At 33.6% G+C, this 26,081-nt stretch overlaps 3 protein-coding genes across 3 annotated transcripts; all 3 read left to right on the top strand.

Moving 5' to 3' along the window:
* The first annotated feature begins 719 nt into the window (after positions 1-719).
* Positions 720-1,873, top strand: LOC111894169 (uncharacterized). The gene is made up of 5 exons (XM_023890255.3): positions 720-1,070; positions 1,186-1,261; positions 1,342-1,431; positions 1,499-1,549; positions 1,631-1,873. The coding sequence occupies exons 1-5, from the start codon at positions 922-924 to the stop codon at positions 1,808-1,810; spliced, it is 546 nt and encodes a 181-aa protein (XP_023746023.1). The 5' UTR covers positions 720-921; the 3' UTR covers positions 1,811-1,873.
* A 2,880-nt stretch (positions 1,874-4,753) lies between these two features.
* On the top strand, positions 4,754-6,152 carry LOC111894151 (uncharacterized). Its single transcript, XM_023890240.3, has 5 exons — positions 4,754-5,283; positions 5,433-5,508; positions 5,604-5,693; positions 5,765-5,809; positions 5,910-6,152. Exons 1-5 carry the CDS (start codon positions 4,817-4,819, stop codon positions 6,087-6,089), a joined length of 858 nt encoding a protein of 285 aa, XP_023746008.1. The 5' UTR covers positions 4,754-4,816; the 3' UTR covers positions 6,090-6,152.
* An 8,820-nt stretch (positions 6,153-14,972) lies between these two features.
* LOC111894057 (S-adenosylmethionine synthase 2) lies at positions 14,973-16,850 on the top strand. Its single transcript, XM_023890131.3, has 2 exons — positions 14,973-15,130; positions 15,565-16,850. Exon 2 carries the CDS (start codon positions 15,573-15,575, stop codon positions 16,743-16,745), a length of 1,173 nt encoding a protein of 390 aa, XP_023745899.1. The 5' UTR covers positions 14,973-15,130; positions 15,565-15,572; the 3' UTR covers positions 16,746-16,850.
* The last annotated feature ends 9,231 nt before the right edge of the window (positions 16,851-26,081 follow it).

Below are 26,081 nucleotides of genomic sequence, written 5' to 3'. Positions count from 1 at the left end.
CTCATCGGAGCTTCTTTGGTGGGGACCTCCACTGTCGCCGCAATCTATATGGTGGTGAAACGGGTGGTGGGTTTGGATGGTTTGACGTTGTTGAAGGAGATAGGTTGCGATTGTTTCCATGGGGAGGTTTGATTGAGGATTACGAGTGCAAATAAGGAAGCTTGAGTAGCCATTCCATCAGTCTTGGTGGATGATTGGAATCTAGAAGATGAAGAAATGGGGAAATATTTTTCATACAGTAGAACACATACAGAGAGAGAGAGAGTGGGCCCTTCTTATTTTTTTAATTATTAAAATAAATAAAATAGTATTAGATTTAAAAAGAAATGAAATAAAAATGAAAAATAAATATCCCAAGGGTGTTACAGTCATTTCACTATTCGAAGGGACCAAAAATGCAACGAAACTAGGTCAAAAGGACCACCAATCCAAAAAAACATGGTTTGAACTAAAACCCCTAAAAAATGCATACCACAAGGATCGTTTTTGCAATTTTGTCTTATTACTATTCAATATAAAAAAAGTATTTTTTTTCAACAATAATAAAAAAAAACATAAAAATAATGTGAAATAAAATTTTAACAATATATAATCAATATTTTAACAAAAAAAAAAAAAAAAAAAAAAAAAAAAAAAAAAAAAAAAAAAAAAAAAAAAAAAAAAGGTTGGAAGAGATAGGAAGAGCATACCGCCTCGAATGCGCGACCTTTTGAAAACCAAACAATTACGGTATGAAAAATGCTACACAGCAATAAAGAGTTCTGAAGAGTTCTGGAGAGAGGTGAAGAGAGGTAGTGAAAACCTAAATTTCGTGCTCAATCTCGAGCTTATCCTCTCTTCTTCTTCTTCTTCTTCTTCTTCTTCTTCTTCTGCTTGTTCCTGTGTTTCGTTAGTCTTTTAGAAGTACTCGTCCCAACAACAATGGAGGACAACAGACGAATCGAAACAGAAGATCTCCAAGAATTCGAAGAAGACGAAGGAATGGAATCGTTGAATAGAGGCGAAATTGATAGTTTGTTTTGCCCTATTTGCTTTGAAGCTTGGACTAGCGGTGGAGAGCATCAAATCTGGTATGACAAAACCTTAACACATTGTTACGATTCTCAAAAAATTAATACTTTTTGCGCTACTTTAATACGCCATTCACTTTTCTCTGTATGTTCCTTTTCATGTGATCGATTACAGTTGTCTTCCTTGTGGGCACATATATGGATTCTCATGTATAAATAAATGGCTTAAACGAAGTCCAAATTCTAGGAAGGTTTGTCCATTGTACACCATAAAGAAAACATCTTTGATTCTCTTATCAATTTCCTCATCCTTTTCCCCTAATTTTATCAGTGCCCTCAATGCAAGAAGTTATGCAAATTGAAGGATGTCAGGGTTCTTTATGCTGCTAGGCTTTGTGTAGCTGATGAAGAGTTACAGAAGGTAATAATCTTTTTCAAACTTGTATATAATTTTCATGATAAATTAAGAGTAAATTTTCTGTCTGCAGAGAGTGATTACACTTGAAGCTGAATGTGCTTATTTAAAGCAAAGCCATAAGGTACATGGGTATTATGGGAATGAAATATCTTTGATTGTAGTTTGAAATATCTATCTGATTATTATTCATGTTGTGATGAAGAGTGTATATGAACGTGTGCTTGAGGAGATGCGCAATGAAATGGATGAAAAATCTATGGAACTCAAGGGCAAATTTCGGAAAATATGTGAGGAAATGGATGCTAGACATAAACTAAATGAAGCAAGATGTGAAGCACTTGAAAAGATGTTTCCAGAAATGCCAAATATGAGAGGAAATTGAGAAATTTGGTACTTTGTATTTTGATATCGAATGTGAATGAATAAAGATGCTTCCTTTAAGTAATTCCCTTCCTATTGTATATCACTTTCTTCTAACCGCTTCAACTAATAACCGACTTACTGGAAAAATGACCAAATTGCCCTTGCTCTCTATCTTCTTTACAGAAGCCAATACAGTATGATCTTAGAGAATTTTGTCTCATACCTTCAAAATCCACATATGAAATATAACATATAATATAACCAATCGTGTATGCTCTTTTATGAATATGTATCCCATTTTAAAAATAAAATATATATTCACCTCGGTGTCGATTGAACAATCAAACAGTATGCACAAAATCATTCTCTCTAATTCCTAAGTGAAAACCTATGAATACAATTCCATATCACACTTTAATCCCACTAATAGGGCCTTGATGCATATGTTTGAAGTTTGAACCCTTAAAGTAACACTCGAGCTAAAATGTAAAAGCATCAACTTTTAGACCCAAAAGGGTTGCTTCAATTTTAAATTTTCAAGCATTGAAGATTAGAAGAAGCAACATGAAAAATTTGTTATAGGTGGTGTTTATATTTTATAAAAAAATATTTTTGACATTTTATGTTTGCACGAGGAAAGACAAATTGTTTGTTTTATCGGAAGATAAAAGACATAAAAATATCTTTTTGACATTTTTCTAGATAAAAAATAAGTAGCGTCTAACTTTGGAAAAAACCAACACCACTACCAACATCAACACCACCATTCTTTTTTATATAAGACTTTAAAAAAAATATTTGTTTTATAACGACTAAATACGTGAAAAAAGACTTTTGATCCATATCTAATTTCACAGACATAAAAAAAGACTGAAGCCATTTTACCTATTTTTGCAGTTTAAGCATTTTTCTTTTCTATTAGGATCGCAATATTTTTGAAAAATATTCCACCACGGCCTCTATTGTTGGTTTATCATGTCACCATGATTAGATTTTTATTTTTATTTTTTTCTAATTTAACAACAATAATTTTTTGTATTTTTGTATTTTTTTTTTGTTAAATACAATAAGTTTTTGTTAGAAAAAGTAGTTATAGGGTATTCTTGTATTTTTTTTCCACCCTTTTCATTTTTTAGTGTTGGCAAATCGGGCCATCATGTCGTGTTTTTGTCTGACACGACACGGGACAATAAAGTTTTATGTAACATGAACACAAATGTCGTGTTTTTTTTACTAGCATGAAAACGAACCGATTAAAAACGACAAACACGACATGATACGACAAAGATAAAATAAATAAAAATTAATTTATTTAATTAATACTAAATCATATATAACACGAAAAACATGATATATATATATATATATATATATATATATATATATATATATATATATATATATATATATATATATATATATATGCTAAATCGTGTCAATTTCGTGTAGAATTTGAACACGAACATGATACGACGCCGTGTTTTTTACACTTGACACGAACACGAACACGAATTCCAATTTCAATTTCGTCCCAATTTCATTTTGTGTCGTGTATTTTGGTCGTATCGTGTTATCAATTGTTCCCCATTTTTTTGTACTTCTTTCATTTTTTTTTTCTTTAGAGATGTTTGTCTTTATCTTGTGTTTATAGTTGGTGTCACAAATGTTTTCACATATAAATACTTTTTCAACAAGTGAATGTTTGAGAAGCCTTTTTTTTTCATCGAAGCATCATAAGTTGTTTGAAAAATTGATATTTCCTTTCCATATCCTCAACAATAAGTAGGAATAAGAGGGGATGAGCAAAATGACCGAACTGGCCGGAACCGGACCCGATTCGAGAACTGACTTCGACCAAAATCAAGAACCGAATCGGCCCGGCGGTTTTACCGGTTCCCGGTTCCAAAAATCCACAAAAATAACGTTCTGGTCCCGGCCCGACCGGTTCCAGTACCGATTCCCCCGTCCATATGCTCATCCCTAGGAATAAGTTTTACTCTGTCTCGAAACTTCTTCTAAATTGGCCATCATCAAACTTTGCATTAGAGCAAAGTAATTTTGTATATGTAGTCTTTAGGCATCTTCCCGATCTTTTTCATGATAAGTTCTAGATACAATTGAACTTGCAGTATCTTGAAGAACCGCTATAACAACTAGAGAAGCTTCTGCAAAAATGTCATAGTTAATTGATGATTCAAGAGAAGATGAGAAAAGAGCATAATTATTTTCATGAACCCATTTGCTACGAACATAAGAATCATAGTTCTTTGAAAAAATTCATTATGATAAAAGAAAATAATATTATAGAAATGAAATAGTCACCCTGTATATAGTTGGAAAAAGGAGTTAAATTTTTTTTTGAAGTATAGCTGTGGATTGAACGGATTCAAGTCTTTCATGAATTTCTTTGGACAAATTATGTAAAATGACATATCCTCTTTAATAAATGAAGGTTTTTTTTGCTACATGTCATCTTCTCCTTCATTTGGACATATGACATTTTCTAGATTTTTTGAATTTTCTATTTTCCACTTGTCATTTTATTGTAATTTTCATTTTATTAAATTAAAATTTCACATTTAATATGTAAGGTATTTATTAGAAATGATTTATATATATAATGTATTCAATGTATTAAAGTCTCATTAATTTTAATAATTTAAATTTTTTTTCATTTTTCTTATAAATTCAAACTTTTCAAATTGTTAAAATTTTATATTTATTTTTTAATTAAACCCATGTAATACATGGTCTCACACCAAGTTATCGTATAAAATCAAATAATTAATACTTTTCTATTCAATTGTTTTTAGGACAAAGGTTTAACTTTTCCAAAATAAAAGGATATTTTTGAAGATATCCTTTCTAAAAACTAAAAAACAACTTTAAAAAAATTAAAAAATAAACAGTGTCTTTAACAATATTTCTCATTAGTCCAGTGTAAAAACCTAAATTTAGAGATAAATTCGATTTTATTCCTCTGTTTTTGTTCTTCTAACTGAGCTCGGTACTCGTTGCAACAACAATGGAGGACACCGGACTGAATGAAATAGAAGAAGTTCAAGAAGATTTCGAAGACGAGGATGATGAAGAGGAAGAGGAAGAGTACGAGGAAGACGAAGTAGAAGAAGACGACGACGACGACGACGACGACTACCAACAATTAGAATACGAAGATGAAGAAGACGACTACGAAGAAGAAGAATACGAAGACGAAGACGACTACGAAGAAGAAGAAGACGAAGATGAAGGGGAGTTGATTCCGGCGGGGATGACTTCATCTACAGTTTCAAGTTCTATTGCCGTCGGTGGAACATTGCAAGGGGCAGTGGCGATGCTGGAAAATTCGAATTCCTGCGAAGGAAATCCGGGGAACCAAGAGAACAGTGAGGGCGATGGAGGAAAGGAATCGTTGAATAGAGGCGAAATTGATGGCTTATTTTGCCCTATTTGCTTTCAAGCTTGGACTAGCGGTGGAGAACATCAAATCAGGTATCAAGAACCTTAACACATTGTTACAACATATTCAATTGCATAATTCCTTTTGTTTATAAGAATCAATCTTCAGTTTGAATGAATTTGATATAGCTAATTACCTTTTTGTTTGCCTATTCCTTCCCCTGTGAATGCGATTTCTGCAGTTGTCTTCCCTGTGGGCATATATATGGATTCTCATGCATCAAGACATGGATTCAACAAAGTCCAAGTTCTGGGAAGGTTTGTTTGTTCACTCATCACTGTACACCATAAAGAAACCATCTTTTGATTCACATATCAAATTTCTCATACATTTCTCTTAAATGTTATATCAGTGCCCTCAATGCAAGAAGTTATGCACATTGAAAGATGTTAGGGTTCTTTATGCTTCTAGGCTTTGTGTTGTTGATGAAAAGTTACAGAAGGTAATGAGTACTCAAAGAAAATTTAGCATATCATTTTCCTAATTAATTAAGAGTAAACTTTCTGTCTGCAGAGAGTGTACTCACTTGAAGCTGAATGTGCTTATTTAAAGCAGAAGGTAATTACCATTACTATTACATTACTTTCATCTTTTCATATTACGGCATTGTGTATAAAGAAAATTTAGGTTTTTTTTTTATATTCCTGTTGTGTTGTAGACTGTATATGAAGATATGCGTGAGGAGATGCGAAAGCACATGTATGCAAAAGCTGCAGAAATCGAGGCCAAACTTCGAGAAACGCGTGAGGAAATGGATGCCAAACAAAAGCACACTGATGCAAGATTTGAAGCAATGGAGATGATGTTTAACCAAAAGCAAAATATGAGAGGAAATTGAACATTTTAGTACATTATACTTTGAAAATTGAATGTGAATGTTAAATTATGATTAGTTTTGGTATTTTAATATGGTTTTTTTTTTTCTTAAGAAAAGCTAAGTTTGCCATTTTTTTTACGGTTCTAGGATGTTTTTTCATTTTGCAAAATTTGGTACATCTTCTGATATTTTGCATTTGAGAATTTTGGTACATTATATATATATATATATATATATATATATATATATATATATATATATATATATATATATATATATATATATATATATATATATATATAGGGTTAGATTATTTTGTTTTCACTATCTATTGTATGCATGTATGACTGATTCTGGACCAATTATTTTAGTTATTTTAAGAAAGTAATTAATGCATATTACATGTTGAAAATATAATGAATATTAATTACATCTTTAGCATTTAATATACATTAATTACTTTCTTAAAATAACTAAAATGATTGGTCCAGAATCAGTCATACATGCATACAATAGATAATGAAAACATTTGAACCTAACTCTCTCTCTCTCTCTCTATATATATATATATATATATATATATATATATATATATATATATATATATATATTCAAGCATTAAATACACATACATATGTATTTTTATGTATTTATAAATATAAATACATACATATACTTAAAAAACAGCTTAAAATAATAATAATAATAATGATATAAATGGAAGTTACCTATACACATGATATAATTTAACTCCAAATCAAACACAAATACAAAGGGTTAGTCTAGTGGTCAAAGTCGCATCTCTCAAGCATGTAGGGAGTGTTTTTCTATTATTGGCTATAGTTTACATCTCTTTGTTAGGAGATACTTATAAGTAATTTCTATTAGTTTTATTTTCCAACTAAGCATGGTTTTAAAAATGAACCAGGTCTCTAAGACATAAAATTGGAATTAGTTCAATGAGAATAAAAGGTCATTACTTCATTAATATAAAATGTTTTTTTAAAAGACCAGTGGTCATATATAAGAAATGTGGTGCATAAAGAATCAATGAGATCATGTTCTCGTTAGGTATGTGCATAAAGCAATAAATATATGATTAATTTATCAGTTTCTCATACGTTTCTTTCAATTTTATCAGCGCCCTTAGTGCAATAGCTTGTGCTCATTCATTAAAGGATGTTAAGAGTACTTTATGCTACTCGGCTTTGGGTTGCCGATGAGGAGTTGCAGAAGATAATCAATTTGAGACATACTTAGAAAAAAGCAAAGAAAATCTAATGGTATGTATTTTTCATGATAAAATGTAAGTTTTCTTTCTACACAAATCACATCTCTATTTCCTTTATTTATTTGCTATGTTTCTGAATATTGTTTGGTATTATTAGCATGCAATCGCATGAATTCAAATGGTTTTCATACATTTTCCCTTTCATACATTCTGCCTAGGGGCATTGATTATGGTAAAATTGAAAAATCCGAAATCCAGTGTGTGGTTATGGTAAATTGACAAATTTTATCAGTTTTAGAAAACATTAATTATGACATTAATTCCGTGCTTTACTTAATTAATTTAGAAGATGGAAACCCTAATTATCAAGCATAAATACGACTCTTCTATTGAGTTGTCTATGGAACCCGATTCACCTCTCTTTTTTCTTAACATAACTCAGAATTCTCTAGCAATTTGGCTTACGTTTATGTGCCTAGATTTGTAAGTATTTTTTTGGATTATTGTAAACTGTATTTCTTGTAACCCGAGTATAAGATAAAAATATCAGTTCAGAAAGTGAACCTACGTAATCTATTGAGAATCTGAATCTCCACCATAACCCTTCTATACCTTAACATAAATACCATTTCAACATTCTCATTTTTTTTGCAATTCTTACACAACATTCGTACGATGTGACCCAATGTTTATGTCATCACCAAATCCAACTCGCGACAATATGTCAAGGACAAAGGGGATATTGAACAACTGCTGTTAAGGGACATTTATGAATTTTACTGAATTTATTAATGTTAACAAACATAGTGTCGAAGACAAAAAAAAATGGCATCTAGCAAAGTTAGAGGAGATCAAGGAAAAGAAGTTGCACAATAGGGAGGAGTTCATGCACAAAAAACGGAAGGATAAAGATTTGCGGTTTTATATTTAGCCGCATGATAATGTTGTATTAGCACATAAACGAGCAAATAACACAACATTGGGGGTTTGAATGATATATTTTCATGTATTTTTAATGAAATATGTTAATCATTATTTACTCTTTATAATTTTTCTAATTAACAAAATGTTATGACTAGCAGTTTTTATTAAAAAGCTGAAAGATGGATTGATATAGAAAATAGATCATTTCTATGGTTGTAAGATGGTTTTTGGACGAAAAGAGAAGAAAAAGAAATAGATCATTTCTTTGTCCATCATTAGTTTTTCAGTTTTTCAAAAACTAATGATGGACAAAGAAATGGAAGGATGAACATCTGATCATTCCTTCTGTCTTAAATAAAAGGAAAAACTTGAGAACACGTTCCCCTTATAATCCTTCGTAATCCTTTTCTTTCCTTTCTCAAAAAAAAAAACCCTGATAAAGAAACAAATTGTAAGGCTTCGTGGCATCCCGACTAAACACCATGAACAAGTAAACAAGGTTGGAGACGCGTAGTGAGTTGAGAAAGATGAATGTGGGAGAAGAAAGGAAAAGATGATGTGTTGCATATGTGGCAAGAAGGTTGGGAATACTCCCTCCACCCTTAAGTTATATGTGTAATCTGATGGTTGAAGCTAAGATTGCTACACAATTTGGTGCGCATCAAGTAAAGGTTATTGTGTGGTGCATGTATGATGGTTCACATATTCCTAGTTCTATATTTTTATGCAAATAAAAGGTATATTAGAGTGTTTCCTTTATATGTGGTGCAAAGCCACCATGGTTATGTGATGCATCGATGTTTTCCTATTAACCGTCGTTACTAGTTTGGACCTTATGAGATGGACTTAGGATTAGGATAAATGCATATTGCATTATTGATATTATATGTTGATTGAATTATCCCATTTTGGATGTCGAAGCTTTTCAAGTTTATTGATCTTGTTAGCTAACCAATGTTAGCATATATTGACTTATTTGAATTATTGGATTATGTTGAATCTTTGAAATTTGAAACTTGATTTGAATTTATAGAATATAAATCTTTGGTTTTGACTTATGGATCAATAAACCGTTTGACTTTAGTTTGACTTTGATTTTGGCGTCTTAAAACCCTTAAATTGAGATAGATCATTTGCTCTTATTTTATTAATTTCAACTGATTTTGGGGCTTTGATTCGAATATGATGATTGTTATCATCATATATTCTAAATGAGTAAACATCAAGTATTTTCATTAGGCAATTCCATTACCTAGCTTATATTGACATGTGTTCACATCGAAGACTAGAGTTGGGGTAGAGATTACCGAGGACATTTTAAATGGCCACAAATTATGTGGTAATCTTGGACTATGTTTTGATTACTAACTGATGATACCTCGCTTATTTGAAACTTAAACATGTTTTGGACTATGAGCCCGTATGATTTCCGCAGCCAAAACTCTAAACTTGTTTTATTTAAAATCAAATAATTTTAAAAAGGTTTTTTAAAACTACCCTAGTAAAGGGTGTTTCATCATCAGTGACGAATCTAGAACCAAAAACCACGTGGTTCCTTATATAAATGAAACTAAAAAAATATGAAAGTAAATACTAGTGGTGACGGGTCGGGTTGTATGCGGGTCGGGTTATATACTTGTTCGTTCAAATGGATCAACAGGTAGTGAGTTTAAATCAATCTTCGTATATTTATGTTGATGTTCACTGTTTTCTTTCTTTTTATAAAACTTATACAAAGACATTTTTGAATGATTGAATCTTGATTCTTGATTTTAAATTGAATTTTCTTATATCAAATAGACAATAATAAATTAACAACTCTAAATAAACAATAACAACTAGCACATTGACAATGTTCTTATATCTAATAGGCAATAAAAACTCTAAAAAAATTCTGAAATTGAATTTCTATTAATCAAATGTTAACATATAAATTTTTTGAAATCTGATCAATAGTTCAATGAAATTGATATGTATTATATAATCATTAATCATAAAAAGCCACAAAGGGTTTCGATTTCAAACAAAAAGAAAGTTGTAATCTAAAATTATATAACTTACAAGCGTGAAACGAGGTTGCTGGCTGAGTGTTGGGGGAGAAGAAACCGATGGGCTAGACTGCTGTCGACTGTCGTTGGATGGCTGGAGGAAGTCGACGCCGACGGCCTATCCAGACAGTGACCGGAGCATCTGACGATCGTTGGATGGTGATCGATTTCGGAACACGGACATGCAGACATCGAAAAGCTAAGAACGAGACACCATACGATGTTCGGTTTCTTATTTTCTATTTCTTTTTTTTTTCTTTTTTAAAAAAAAATTAATGGATCATTAGATGATTGGGCTATTGATTAATAGATGTGGACTTTTAAATATGAAAGATATGGGATGTTGATAGAAATTTTTTGCCAAAAAAAAATTTAGATAGTTCCTTTGATAAAAATAAGATATGTCCTTATTTTTTTATTCATCCTTAACGCATTAGAAAAGAAAAAAATCCTTAACGCATTAGAAAAGAAAAAAGGTAGGTCCTAGGACCTACCTTCTCCCTCTTTGCCTACGCCACTATTCATCATTAACTTTTCCTTATATACATCTGGATGCCAACCTCCAAATTTGAATCCGGTTATCAAACAAAATCCCTCAGGATTAAACATCATGCAACATCACCTCGTGAATAAGTAACGAGTCCCCCTAATCTCAAAAACACATTCATTTATGCTTACAAACATTAAAAACATAGTTCATAATAAATAACTCACTAATTTATGTAAGTAGTTGTCTTTTACGACCATTTTTTCCAGATAGAATCTCAAGTGGTTTGCGAAACGCGATGTGTATAATTAGAAAATGAAAAACAAATTAGTTTAAATATGAGGGACCACTCTCGGCCAAACACTTCGACCCATATCGAGATTTTCATAACTTATGTAGAAATTTTGACATACCATTAAGATTTTTGCAGTTATGTTGCGTCCAAATACACATTTTCACAAACCATTAAGATTCTCTCTGAAAAAGATGGTAGTAAAGTAATTTTTAGGTAAATCTTAGAAAATGATTTACGGATTTAGCCTGATTTTTTTCGCCGCATTATGGCCTTAATTATGGGTTACCTATAAACCACTAGTTGGTTAATAAAGACCAAGTCTAATGGGTTTTGATGAAGTAACCCATGGCTGTTATATAAAAATCTAATAGAATTTAATGAAGTAACCCATGACTGTTTTTTATTTTGGGTGTGGTAGTGGTACCCCTGTATCTCTGTCTTAATTATGAACGACTATTTTATAAAATGTATATAATAGAAAACATGGTATATGATCACTGTGGGTGGTGTTCCTACCACCTATAAATTAAATGTATATGTGCCTCTATGTGTTATATATATATATATATATATATATATATATATATATATATATATATATATATATATATATATATATATATATATATATATATATATATATATATATATATATATTGTATATGTTTTTATTTGTATAAAGGGAGATCACATGCAGCAAAGTCAGCAGTTTCATAAGGTACCAAGCAAAAAACCTGTTGTTCCCATGTGGATATGAATCTATACTTCCGACAATCTCACATGATCCCTAAAACAACCCCTCAACTAAGATGTCACTACCGATTTCAACTCAACTCAACAAGAGTTGAATATTTGAACACGTTATTAAATATAGAAGACTTATTTTCGAATTATATTTGTATCAAGTTTCTTGTCACTCTATGTTTGATCAGGTTTGGCCACAACCAGGACTCATCGTTTCAAGGAGCCCAAAACTTGTAAGCTAATTTAATTTTAATATATAAACATTAGTCTATTTTTACGAAAAAGAAGAAGAAAAATCACTGGAAGCGAGAAGGAACCAAGTTCATTGGCCACGATTTGATACATTTACCGGAGGAAGAAAGAAACAATATCATTGGTATAACAATTATTGTTCATAAACAAGGTGGGTAGGTGCAATTAAAATGGAGAAAAATCGAATTGACTAAGTGTAAAGTGACAATCTATTAAAAAAAAATGATATGCTGATTATGTCACCTTAGTTCCTAAGTCTTAACTGTCATAATCTTATTGCATATAAAATCATATTAACCATTCTCGTCAGTGGAAGACCCAGTGGCGGAAGCATGAAGGGGTAGCTTGCCGGAAAATTTACATTACGTCGGGAAAATTTCCAAAGAAAATTACACTGTGCTTTAAAAATTGAGGAGTTGTACCGGCCTCCCTGAGAACCCCTATGTCTGCCACTGGTAACACCCATACAGAAAAGCTTTTTAAAGTTGAAGTTATAAAAGGAATAGGTCATTGATGTTATAAGAAATGTTGAATGATTTGACTACTTTATGGACGGATAAATATATGATATATAGATTGATCTTGTTACTACTTTTTTCAGAATCAGGAAGAAAATTGGTTTCCTTCAATTTAAGCTTATGACCAACCGGATAGAAGGCGAACGACAAAACCACTAAAACATTTTTTTTATCTGTATATTATTGTTAATGATTATATATCTAAAAATAATTATAAGAAATATTTTTCTTTAAATTAGTAAATTTTGTAAAATGTTTGGCTATACATGTGTTTTTGAAGGATTTTTTTTATTTTTCGCATTGGGCCCAAAATATGTTTAGACTTAGTGTTTTGTTTCAATATTTAGGGAAAAGTGCAGAAAAGCCCAACCAATTATGCATCTATATACAGAAAAACCCTTATATTATTTTTATATTCAGAAAAACCCTTATATTAATAGTTACCATTCGAAAAAGACTAAAATACAGGGTTTTAAAAGAAATTGACATTAAAAATCTAATGTCGCTTACATTTTTGTTTATCAATACGACATTGATTTTAATTGGGATAAAAACAATTAGTTAAGGAAGAAAAAATCAACCATATAGAGAATACAATCGAATGAAAGTAATCGAAATGTATTTCGGTTTGACTTGTTTTTGCATATAATCGAAGAAGTATAAGGGATATGTATATCATATCATATTTTTAGCTGATCGTTTCTCGTAAAAATCTACAATTTGGTTTTATTTGAAATATAAATAATAATATAAGAGTTTTTCTGAACATAAAAATAATATAAGGGTTTTTCTGCATATACATGTATAATTGGTTGAGCTTTTCTGTATTTTCCCCAAATATTTACAACAAAAAGTTATACATTAAAAGTATGTTAACACCTTTATATTTTCATATTTTTCTATTTGAATATAAATTTCCCCTGTTTTAGAATTAGAAAAAAGCTCTCATATTTTCCAACTTTTTTGTTATACTATATTTTTTGATGCAATAAATGAACAAAATATGAGAAAAATTATGGATTTGCTGCAATGAATTTTTGAAAATCAGTTTGCAATTACAAAAGACAACATTACGAACAATAAAAGATCGAATTAACCTAAACTTTAGCAAATCTTATGAAGTAAATTTCTAAATCTATAAAATCAGTCATCATAAGTTGTATTCATAGACATGAGCGATATATAATGATTTAATCGAACATCTAGTAAACCTAATAAACATCATGTCGAATGTTTCGGCCATGTATTCCACATTGTTACAAAATCTATTTCAAGTTCTTACGATAAGGATTAATTCGATAATTTTTTTTAGTAAATGTAACACTTCTATCTACATGTTTCAAGTTTAGAGTTTTGGGTACATAAATATTATGGATCGAAATTAAGGTTATAATAACAAATGATCCGTTCTCTGGCCATCTGAATGACACCAATTTTTTTAAAACCGAAAGGTTTTAAAATATGTAAAATTACATAAAATGATTTATATGAAACACATCGTTGAATTAAAAGAAAATGACAATAAAATCGATTTATAAACCAATAAAAGAGTTCTTTATAAAATACTCTTTTTTTGAAATAATTTTAAAATTTAAAACTTTTTTGTTTTAATTAAAAGTTAGAAGTTTTACTCATGGTTGTTAAAATCCCAATCTTGATCATAATATCTTACGATTTTAAGATCATACAAGCAAAAAAATGATCACAATCTCATTAGGATCTATTTGAAACAAGATCTTAGGATCCCGATTATGAGATCTTAACATGATGCGATCTCACTTATTTAGTTTTATTATATAGTCGAACCTCGAAAAAATTTATATTCAATTTCAAATCGAGCATTGCAAGTTGCAAAATCCTAGATCATAATTATTTTATTACTTCATCTCGAATTAAGCAAGTTATACTTATGATATCCCATTCGTGACATTAAGTCTTTAATTGTATGATCTTGTTTATTTTTGTAATTAAGATGATTTTTCCTTATTTACGGTTTGTAACAATAAAACTATGGTTAATTTTTATAAAAATGTTACATTGACTCCACTTTGAGGTCTTAATCCACATCAAATTATAATGTATACTACACATCTAAAATGTTATGAATAAATTTAAATAAAAGTTCATTTTGATAGGATCTTTCGATCCCAATTTTATCTTATAATTACGATCATGCAAAACATAAAATAATTTTATATAAGATCCGATCTTTACAACCTTGATTTTTACTGTAATTGTCTTTTCTATTTTTTTTTTAAATTGAAACTAGAAACTAAAAAGTGGATTAGGAAACTCAATATGTAAAATTTTAAGAATATGTAAATGTTTTGAAAATTAAAGGAATGTAATTTGGAAGTTATTTTCGTCGGTGGTTGGATTGGCGGTGGGTCCACATCAACTGGCTCTTGGCTGTATAATTTCTGTCGGCAGTCTCACAAGCGCATCGCCATTCCCCTTTCTCCTTCGCACCTATAAATTCCACTTTCTTCCTTCCCAACTCTCACCATCTCTCTCACTCTCCTTCTTCCCCAAATCGCAAGATCCCATTGCCAATCAACTCAAGGTAACCTTCATTTCTACTACTCTCTTATCATCCAATTCAATTGCATTAACATCTCTATACTTCTCCATGATTCTAGTCCTAGATCTTACTTTTAAGTTACTTTTTCTCGTTTGCCTGTGATTATTTTCTTAGATTAGATCTAGATCGAATCACATCCATCTGTTCATTCATGCTCTGAAAATTCATAGGAGAGAATCTGGATATTTCCAACATTATATTATTATACATGTTGACTTCATCATAGATCCATTTGAATAATAGAAAGCATTTAAATCAGATAAGCTATATATGACATTATGACCTACAACATTATCCATTTAGCTGCAAATTGGAACTATTGAATAGCTTACAGAAACAAAACGATTAAGCTTCTAAGATTAGCTTCATTCATTAAATAGAGATGTTTATGTTTATGTAAATCTCATTTGTTCCAGTTTGAGAGATGGAGACCTTCCTTTTCACATCCGAATCTGTGAACGAAGGACACCCAGACAAACTCTGTGACCAAGTTTCAGACGCCATTCTCGATGCATGCCTTGAACAAGATCCAGAAAGCAAAGTCGCCTGTGAAACATGCACGAAAACCAACATGGTCATGGTCTTCGGTGAAATCACCACCAAAGCCACCGTCGACTACGAGAAAATAGTCCGGGACACCTGCAGAGAGATCGGATTCACATCCGCCGACGTCGGACTCGACGCCGACAACTGCAACGTTCTAGTCAACATCGAGCAACAAAGCCCAGACATCGCTCAAGGTGTCCATGGTCACCTCACCAAGAAGCCAGAAGAAATCGGCGCCGGCGACCAAGGTCACATGTTCGGGTACGCCACCGACGAAACCCCGGAGCTCATGCCACTCACCCACGTCCTCGCAACCAAACTCGGCGCCAAACTAACCGAAGTCCGAAAAAACAAAACTTGCCCATGGCTCCGACCCGATGGGAAAACCCAAGTCACCGTTGAGTACCACAACGACAACGGCGCGATGGTTCCGACGAGGGTTCACACTGTTCTAATCTCCACCCAACACGACGAAACAGTCACCAACGACCAAATCGCCGCCGATCTAAAAGAGCACGTCATCAAACCAGTTATCCCATCTCAATACCTCGACGACAACACCATCTTCCATCTCAACCCTTCGGGGAGGTTCGTCATCGGTGGTCCTCACGGAGACGCGGGTCTCACCGGCCGGAAAATCATTATCGACACGTACGGTGGATGGGGAGCTCACGGCGGCGGTGCTTTCTCCGGGAAAGATCCGACGAAGGTGGATAGGAGTGGTGCTTACATTGTGAGGCAAGCGGCGAAGAGTATTGTGGCGTCGGGACTTGCACGGCGGTGTATTGTTCAGGTGTCTTATGCGATTGGGGTGGCGGAGCCGTTGTCGGTGTTTGTTGACACGTATAAGACTGGGAATATTCCGGATAAGGATATTCTTGTTTTGATTAAGGAGAATTTTGACTTTAGGCCAGGGATGATGGCTATTAATCTTGACTTGAAAAGAGGGGGGAATTTTAGGTATCAGAAAACGGCTGCTTATGGGCATTTTGGTCGTGAAGATCCGGATTTTACATGGGAGACTACCAAAATTTTGAAGCCCAAAGCTTAATGGATTCTTAAGAGGTAAACATTCATAATTTATGAGTTTGTATGATTGTTTTGTTATTTGTTTTTGAATTCTTTGTATTTGTTTTTAAGCGTTAAGCATTTTGTATTGTTTTTTTTTTTAACTAATAAGATAAATCAATGGAAACAAAATTTGAAAGAAACCGAAAACCGACATGATCATCGACGAAACAATGTAAGCAATATAACAACCATAATGTGCTTTGCAGAGAGCACTCTCTGATTAATGTGGGGTTGAATTCCATGTGTGATATATGAACCAAAGTAGTTTCCCTATAACGTTATAATACATGTGAGCACGATCTGATATCCTCTAAATATGAAATTAAATATCCTTTTACGTGTTATTACTATTCATCTTCCAACTCATGTTAAATGATGACATGATGACATTTGTTGTATTTAATGAAATTAATAATATTTTAATATATTTATCACCATTTAATTTGGTATCCTCTAAATATGAAATTAAATATCCTTCTATATGTTATTACTATCCATCTTCCAACTCAGGTTAAATGATGACATTTGTTGCATTTAATGAAATTGATAATATTTTAATATACTTGTCACCATTTAACATGGATAGTATGATAGGTTGGAAGAAAATATAAGAGAATATTTAATTTCTCATTTCCAGGATATCAGATCTTGCTTGCGTGTATTATAACGTTAGAGGGAAGTTACTTTGATTTATGCCTATCTGAAAATGTCTTCATATTTTTAAAACATCCTTCATCACAAAAGTATTAGAATGAAAAATCTGAGTGTGTTCAAACATTAATTTGGAAACAATCTTTAGAAAACAGAAACGATGTCTTAATCAATCAACAAACATTATTAAAGCATAAATCCTAACCGAAAGACATGATACATCAAAAGTATCAAAATAATCAACCATTTGTAATCGGATGTTACTATATGTACCCCTCATTTATATATAAATCAAACACACACACACTCACCACCTCATACAAGGGGAGGGGTACGCAGAACAACCCGGGGGGGGGGGGGGTATAAAATTATCCATTGTAATCATTGAAGTCAACATGCATCTCTAACCGTCAATTTCTCTAACACTATTACATGATACACACATCATAATATCACGTGAGACTAGAAAATTTGGTAACATACATTTTGAATCCATAAAACATATTTAACATCTATGAAATAACATAAATATGGATATCACATCAACATCTCACATTAATATCATATCGAGCATTCATTAGCACATCCAACATCATAAACATCATATATCATTATGTAATTGTTAGATCAAAGAAAGTGATGTTGATTCTTCTTGAAAATACTCAAGAAATGATTAAGTAATGTAGTTAGACGACTGACCAACACCCTTGAACCCAATTTTGCAACTTTCTGTGATTTGTTTTATTTACACCTATGCGACATGGTCAACGAATTTTTTCACAATGTATTTTTGTTTTGATAGTTGTAATGTCTATTTAGAACTTCATTACAAGTTAGTAATTCCTTGTTATTTAGATTTTTATTTCCAACCATATATTGTAGGATTCGATAACAACATGTTCATTAATATACAACGAGGATTTTAAGTCGTGCGTTGCAGCGGGAGCTTTCTCTGTATCAACAGTTATAATTGTCACTGGAACTTCTTCACGAGTACCAACTTGTAAGCACAAAATAATGAAACTCATAAGCAGAAAGTAAAGAAAAATGTTATCAAACTATCAATTACAATAAAAGATATCTATAAGCATAATGTTCTAATAAACATGTATAAAACTCTTTAACATTTTTTGTTTTATGAGACATCATTAATTTCTCTGTAAATCTTTAACAGAAAATATCCAAGTTTCAGTCTTCAAATGTTTTTTCATGACCAATTTCACTTCTCTAAGCGGCATATCTCTGATAAATTACTTCTAGAATAATAATAATGATGATGATTTGACGATAATCTTATGAAGATTTAGACTGTATGTCTTTTAACCTCTACTATCCCTAGAAGCATGTTGATGTATGTGACTAAATCTCTCTAAGTATATCATCAGTAAGACCATCTGATGAGATGACATTGAATTACCCACTCACGCTCATTATCTAGCATCACCTAAACCTTCAGGGTGAGACTGACCGGTCGCTATCAGAATATTGTTATGTGGCTTGGGTGTTTCCTTTATGATTAAATGTTCCTATCCAGGCCCTGTCTCTGGAAGTGTGCTCTTTGTATGTAATAATTCTAATGTTTCGATGAAACATCGCACATAACCCATGGCTCACACTAATAACATTGTCTGTTGGTTGAGAAACTTGCCAGATCCTTAAAGACAAAGGGTTGCTTCTATGTACATGACAATGTTTATTAATACCATAGATTTGGTGTGACGCACCCTGCACTTGGTATCTATGACCTCATTTATTGTTACCATAGACTGGGGTATGATACTGAAAACCTTTTCCTTGGTGTCCACGATCTTCCTACTAAAACATAGGTACGTGAGACACACCCAACACTTGGTGTCCCCGGCCTTTCTATTCCACCATAGATTGGGTATGACATCAACCATCCTTTACTGGCAAATGTATCTTATAGTAATAGCGTGATCACTCCCTGATGCTCTTTTAAAATTTCGCCTGCAATCTCATATGTTGTTACCCCACTCGTTGATATTGTCTCAGTACAATGTTGAAAAATAAAATGTCTTACAACTATCTTCTCCTCCAACTCTCCATGTTTAGGAAAAGGAATGTGATGATTAGTTTTGGGGTTATGAGAATGCCGACTAATTTTTCTAACATCATCATTACCCCATGTCAACAAATTTCAAAATCGTTTAAAATTCCTTCCCATATATAAACCTATTTCCTTTCCCTTTAATCTCCTTTACAAACATCCAAAAACCCTTCCTTCTGGAAAATCCACAAATTACTCTTTGCAAAAACCCTAATCCTCAAGAACTTTGTCCATGGCTCCTCCAAATACTTCCATCGTAACCAACGCCACAAATGTTTATGCTTAATATGTCATCCCTACCAAATACAAGAACAAAGGCCTCGAGGAGTTCATTCAGTTTCTTGACTCTCATTTGCTTTGATATGATCTCTCTGATTATCCAAGAGCTCTATATGTCAATCACGTTTGTGAGTTCTACTATTCATGTGTTTTTGATTTAAAGGCTCATACCATCATTGGTATAATTAAGAATTTCCCAAAAAAAATCCAACTTATAGTTGAAACTATTCAGGATGCTCTTCGTCTTCCTTATTATACATCCTACCCCTCTCTTCCATGTAAATCAAAGTGTAAAACCATGCATGTAAGGTTAGGGTATTACCTCACTCTACAGGGAACACATAATGATTTTAAACATGTGATCCATCAATGCCTTCCTTATATCTGGAAGTTCATGACTAGGGTTATTGAAAAATGTCTAGGGAACAAGACATGGAGTCACAAGTCCATAAGGTAGGTACGTAGATATGTTAAGTTCTTAAAAGAACTTTTCACATCTAAAAAGAAACTTAAATCTAATAGAACAGTAAAAGTTTGCAAAAATATTTCAGCGGTTTTGCAAAAGAGGATGCCATAAACATGCAAGGATGCTGATATCTTTACCGTGCCTTGTAAATTGGGGAATTTTCATGTACCTCGAGCAATTCTTGATCTTGGTGCATCTATAAATGTCCTACTATATTTTATTTATAAATCAATTAGAGTAGGAACATTGAGCAAAATTGGTGGATCATCAAGCTTGCTGGCCAATCGATAGTACACCAAAAGGTGTACTAGAGGACGTGTTAGTGCAAGTCAATGAATTCGTTTTCCCTAAAGAATTTTATGTTCTAGATGTGGTACATGATGACTCCCCAAGTTCAAGTTCTATACCTCTAGGTAGACCTTTTCTAACGAATTCAAAAACAAAAATTGATGTCTACAAAATAACTTTAAGTCTTTAACTATGGAATTTAACAGGGAAGTCATCAACTTCGATATTCATGAAGCAAAGAAGGTTCCTTATGATGCTCAATTAGTCAATTTTTTAAATACGATCCAACCCTCGGTTGAAAAGAACTTAAAAATGACTAGCCATGATTTCTAGAGTTAGTCTTTTCACAAAAATTAGACAAGGATAAACCTAACAAACTTATAAAGGAGTTCTATATAAACGAGGAGGTGCTAGAGATTTGGAAGTTTATGGTTGATAAGCACATGGAAGTTGATGGAAGAGAAGCCGAGTTACCCACCACCAAATCCAAATTTAACCTACTAGTGAAAAAAACACAAGAGCCAAAATTAACCCCCCCCAACCCTTTGAAGAATGCGTATCCTGGGAAGGAGAACACCTAAACAATCATCAACTCAAAGAAAATATCAAAAATGAATAGAATGAATTGATCACCTTCCTGAACAAATTCAAGAAGGTGATTGGATGGACAATTACTGACATCAAAGGTATAAGTCCCTCTTGGGTCATGCACTAAATGAAAGATAAAAGGAAGTTGAATGTTCCATTGAAGGATGTAGTAAGGAGATTGATGAGTTGGAAAGCCCCACATTCTTGAAATTATATATATATATATATATATATATATATATATATATATATATATATATATATATATATATATATATATATATATATATATATATATGTTGTAAATCTGTAATAAAAGTCAGACATATTAGTTTGTAACTTATGCTCTTATTTAATAGGTAGATACTAGTTAATCAATTTCCTAAATCAAGTCCTTATATTAAGGAGTAAGTTTCCTAGATTAATCCCTAAACAGAAGCAATCAGATCCCTAAAATTGTGGGATAGTCTTGCTGTATCTTCTTGTATAAATTCATACTCTGTGAATGAAATAAGACAAAAAGTTTTCTCTAAATCTGTTCATGGTCTTAGAGCAGTAGGATCCAAATATCTCTTTTTCTTTTTCATCCAGTTTGTATCTCTAGATTTTTTTTTATCACCATTGGTGTGTGATTTTTCTCTATTAATCAATCGCTTTTGTCTTATCATATATATCTGTTTGACATCATGACAAACACTCCTAAAGACACTTATGATTCTCAAAATCAACAGAAAATCACCAATTACAGTGACAACTCCTCACTGGTGATTACTAGTCACAAACTTGATGGAAAAAATTTCCTGCAATGGTCTCAATCGGTACTCATGGTCATTCGTGGGCGTGGCAAAATGGGATATCTCACCGGCAAAATCCCTCAGCCCAGCCCAAGTGATCCACTCTATTCCTCATGGTAACTCAATAATGCCATTGTGATGACGTGGCTCGTCAACTCCATGGAAAGTAACATCAGCATAACTTACCTGTTGTTCAAGACTGCGTAGGCCATATGGGATGCAGCAAAGGAAAACTACTCAGATCTAGGAAATGCCTCTCAAATATTCGAGATCAAAATGAAATTAAAAGAAACCCATCAAGGTTCTCCAGAGGTAACGAACTACTACAATTGTTTGAAAGTCTTATGGCAGGAATTAGATATGTTCTATGAAGCTGACTGGGGAGAAATTGAAGATCATGTCAAGTTCAAAAAGCACATGGAAAAAGAAAGGCTCTATGACTTTCTTGCAGGATTGACTCGTGACTTGGATGAGGTACGTGGGCGAATTTTGGGACGAACACCTTTACCATCAATTGGTGAAGCATTTGCTGAGGTACGATGTTAAGAAAATCGGCGTCGGGTGATGTTGGGAGAGGCAAAACCAGTATCAAACCAAGACAACCACCCATTGGAGGCATCTGCACTCTTCACAAAAGGGATGCACATGCTCAAACCTCGACCCGGGGGAGATATGAGACCAGGATCAAATAGGTCTAATAGGACCATTGAACGCCCATTATGCACCTACTACAACAAGATAGGCCATACCTAAGACAAGTGTTACAAGTTGCATGGATACCCATCGACCAACAAAACCCCAAAGGACAGCAAGGCTCACCATGCAATGAGATCCTCCATTGATTTTCCATCTAGCTCAGACGATGCACTAAATGTTCGTCTTACAAAAGCTCAATTAGAGACCTTGCATCAGATTCTCAACCATCCATCTGCAAATTGTTCTCCAGTTCAAAGTACATCCCTCAATACCTCTTGCGAGTCTAACAAGAATATTCCCTGGATTTTTGACACAGGGGATACAAATCATATGACTGGTAACTCTTCCTTATTTCATTCATATAATCCCCGCCATAATCAGTCGCGAGTCAAGATAGCTGATGACTCTTTTTCTCCTGTTGCTGGCATTGGATCTATACATCTTACAGACCGGCTAAAACTTAAAGCAGCTCTTCATGTTCCAAAATTTTCCTGTAACTTGGTGTCTATCAACAAATTAACCCGGGATAACCAATGCAATGCTAAGTTTTCTCCCTCTAATTGTGTTATACAGGAACATGTATCAGGGAGGATGATTGGCAATGCTAAAATGATAGATGGACTCTACATGTGGGAAGGTTATGGCACCGGGAATAAATCATCTAGTTCAATTTCAGCTTTTTCAGCCTCTAATAAAGATACAATTATGTTGTGGCATCGTAGACTAGGGCATCCAAATTTCATGTACTTGAAACAATTGTTTCCTCATCTTTTTCATAATGAGCATGTTAGTTCTTTTACATGTGAGACTTGCCAATTGTCTAAACAAACTCGTATGTCCTACACCCTTAAACCGTATAGCGAGTCAAAGCCATTCTCCTTAGTTCATAGTGATATTTAGGGGCCATGTCACATAAAAGATATCTCGGGCTCTCATTGGTTTATCATATTTATTGATGACCATACACGACTATGTTGGGTATATCTTCTCAAAGAAAAATCTGAAGCACCAAAAATCTTCCAAAACTTTCATGCTATGGTTCAAACCCAATTTCAGTCCACTATACATACTCTTCAGACCGACAACAACCGAGAATACTTCAATTCCACTCCTAGATCATACCTTGCTAACCATGGTATAATCCACCAGAGCTCTTGCCCGGATACACCCCAACAAAATGGTGTATCCGAGAGGAAAAACCGTCACTTGCTGGAAGTAGCCCGTGCACTCATGTTTTCCAAGAATGTTCCCAAATATCTTTGGGGGGAGGCTGTACTCACTGCATGTTATTTGATTAATAGAATGCCCTCGAAAGTCCTTAAGTTTCAAACACTAATCTCAACACTACAAAAATTGTTCCCATTATTCCGTGTCTCATCTCTTCCGCCAAAAATCTTTGGTTGTAAAGCCTTTGTTTACTCACATTACCAAGGTCAATCAAAACTTGACCCATGAGCCACCAAGTGTGTTTTTCTAGGTTACTCGCCCACTCAAAAAGGATACAAGTGTTTTTCGCCAACCCTTCGTCGTATATTTGTATCCAAAAATGTTACCTTCTTTGAGTCTGAACCATACTTCTCCCCCATTCATCTTCAGGGGGAGAGTCTTAGTAAAGATGAATGTTTAGGTGAAGATGAGTCCTTACAATCATTGTTGGATAATAACCAACCCGTTACATCTCCAAATATTCAAGAAACCATCAATCTTGACACTCCAATTATCCTAGAACACCCATCGCATTTTAGTCCAGAAACTATCCAAAACACCATGAAAAATATAGTCAATACACCTTTCGAACAACAATCACAGGTTCCTGAACTGTTGGTTTATTCTCGACGCCGTGTCCCTACCAGATTAGATGCATCTAAACCGCAGGATAGCCAAGACTCCAGACCTAATATATGTTCCAAACCTGAAGCAACAACAACACTAGAATCGATTGAGCTCCTAATAGCTCTCCGAAAAGGAACTCGTTCATGCACTTAGCTTCCCATTTCAAGTTTTCTTGCTTATGAAAAATTGTCTCCATCATACGAATCCTTTACTGCTAATATTGACAAGGTGATTGTTCCGAAAAACATAGAAGAAGCCCTTAAATGTCCTAAATGGAAGCATGTAATAAATGAAGAGATGGTGGCCCTTACAAAAAATCAAACATAGGAGCTTGTAAATCTTCCTAAAGGAAAAAGAACAGTTGGGTGCAAGTGGATATTTAAAGTAAAGTATAATTCAGACAGAAGCGTGAACAGGTATAAGGCAAGGCTTGTAGTTAAGGGCTTCACACAAACATATGGCATCGATTACCAAGAGACATTTGCTCCTGTTGCAAAGCTCAACACTGTGCGGGTATTACTCTCTTTAGCAGTAAATTTAGATTGGCCACTATTTCAATTAGATGTCAAAAATGCATTCCTTAATGGTGAGCTAAAAGAGGAGGTCTATATGGATGTCCCACCTGGGTTCGTAGAGTCGAGAGGAAAGGTGTACAAATTAAAAAAAAAAATCCTTCTACGGACTCAAGCAATCCGCTAGGGCTTAGTTCAACCGATTTACTATGGCGGTAACTAGTCAAGGATATACCCAGGGACAAGCGGACCACACCATTTTTTTTAAACATTCAGCAAGTGGCAAGCTTGTTATCTTGATCGTATATGTGGACGATATCATATTAACCGGAGATGATCTTGATGCAATCAACAAATTAAAGTCATTCCTGAGTACTGAATTTGAATTAAAAGACCTTGGAACCCTCAAATACTTCCTAGGAATGGAAGTGGCTAGAAGTCAATCTGGAATATCAATCTCACAAAGAAAGTATGTCTTGGATTTGCTGGAAGAAACAGGGATGATGGGATGCAAACCTGCAGATACCCCTATGGAGAACAAGCTGAAACTAAGTTCTAGGGATGACGGCGCAGAAGTTGACAAAGGGAGATACCAAAGGCTAGTGGGAAAACTCATCTACCTTTCCCATACATGTCCATACATAGCATTTTCTATAAGTGTCATAAGCCAGTTCATGCACTCGCCTAAAGAGAAACACTTGGAAGTCGCCTACCGAGTGTTGAGATACTTGAAAGGGACTCCTGGACAGGGATTATACTTCAAAAAGGGGGACAAAAGATTCATTGAAGTCTTCACTGATGCTGACTGGGGTGGCTCAGCTAGTGACGGGCGATCTACTAGCGGCTACTGCACATATTTATATGGCAATCTAGTGACATGGAGAAGTAAAAAGCAGTCTGTAGTGTCCCGTAGCACTGCAGAAGCCGAGTATCGGGAAGTATCGCATGGGTTATGTGAAGGCATCTGGATCAGAAGATTACTTGAAGAGCTACAAGTATACATTGAGTCTCCTATGAAGCTTTATTGTGATAACAAGGCTGCTGTGAGCATAGCACACAATCCTGTACATCATGACCGTACAAAGCACGTGGAGATAGATAGACATTTCATCAAGGAAAAGATAGACTCGGGTATTGTATG

The sequence above is a fragment of the Lactuca sativa genome, chromosome 6, assembly GCF_002870075.4.
Source record: "Lactuca sativa cultivar Salinas chromosome 6, Lsat_Salinas_v11, whole genome shotgun sequence".
NCBI classification, from domain to species: domain Eukaryota; kingdom Viridiplantae; phylum Streptophyta; class Magnoliopsida; order Asterales; family Asteraceae; genus Lactuca; species Lactuca sativa.
The sequence above is the reverse complement of the archived record's forward strand: the minus strand, read 5'-3'. Positions and strand labels throughout refer to the sequence as shown.

Excerpts from the sequence above, each read along its gene's own strand:
- LOC111894151 (XM_023890240.3), top strand. The coding sequence starts at position 4,817 with ATGGAGGACACCGGACTGAATGAAATAGAAGAAGTTCAAGAAGATTTC. Across the intron at positions 5,509-5,603 it reads AAAGTCCAAGTTCTGGGAAG|TGCCCTCAATGCAAGAAGTT; the intron begins GTTTGTTTGTTC and ends ATGTTATATCAG. Across the intron at positions 5,810-5,909 it reads GTGCTTATTTAAAGCAGAAG|ACTGTATATGAAGATATGCG; the intron begins GTAATTACCATT and ends GTTGTGTTGTAG.
- LOC111894169 (XM_023890255.3), top strand. The coding sequence starts at position 922 with ATGGAGGACAACAGACGAATCGAAACAGAAGATCTCCAAGAATTCGAA. Across the intron at positions 1,432-1,498 it reads CTGATGAAGAGTTACAGAAG|AGAGTGATTACACTTGAAGC; the intron begins GTAATAATCTTT and ends TTCTGTCTGCAG. Across the intron at positions 1,550-1,630 it reads ATTTAAAGCAAAGCCATAAG|AGTGTATATGAACGTGTGCT; the intron begins GTACATGGGTAT and ends GTTGTGATGAAG.
- LOC111894057 (XM_023890131.3), top strand. The coding sequence starts at position 15,573 with ATGGAGACCTTCCTTTTCACATCCGAATCTGTGAACGAAGGACACCCA.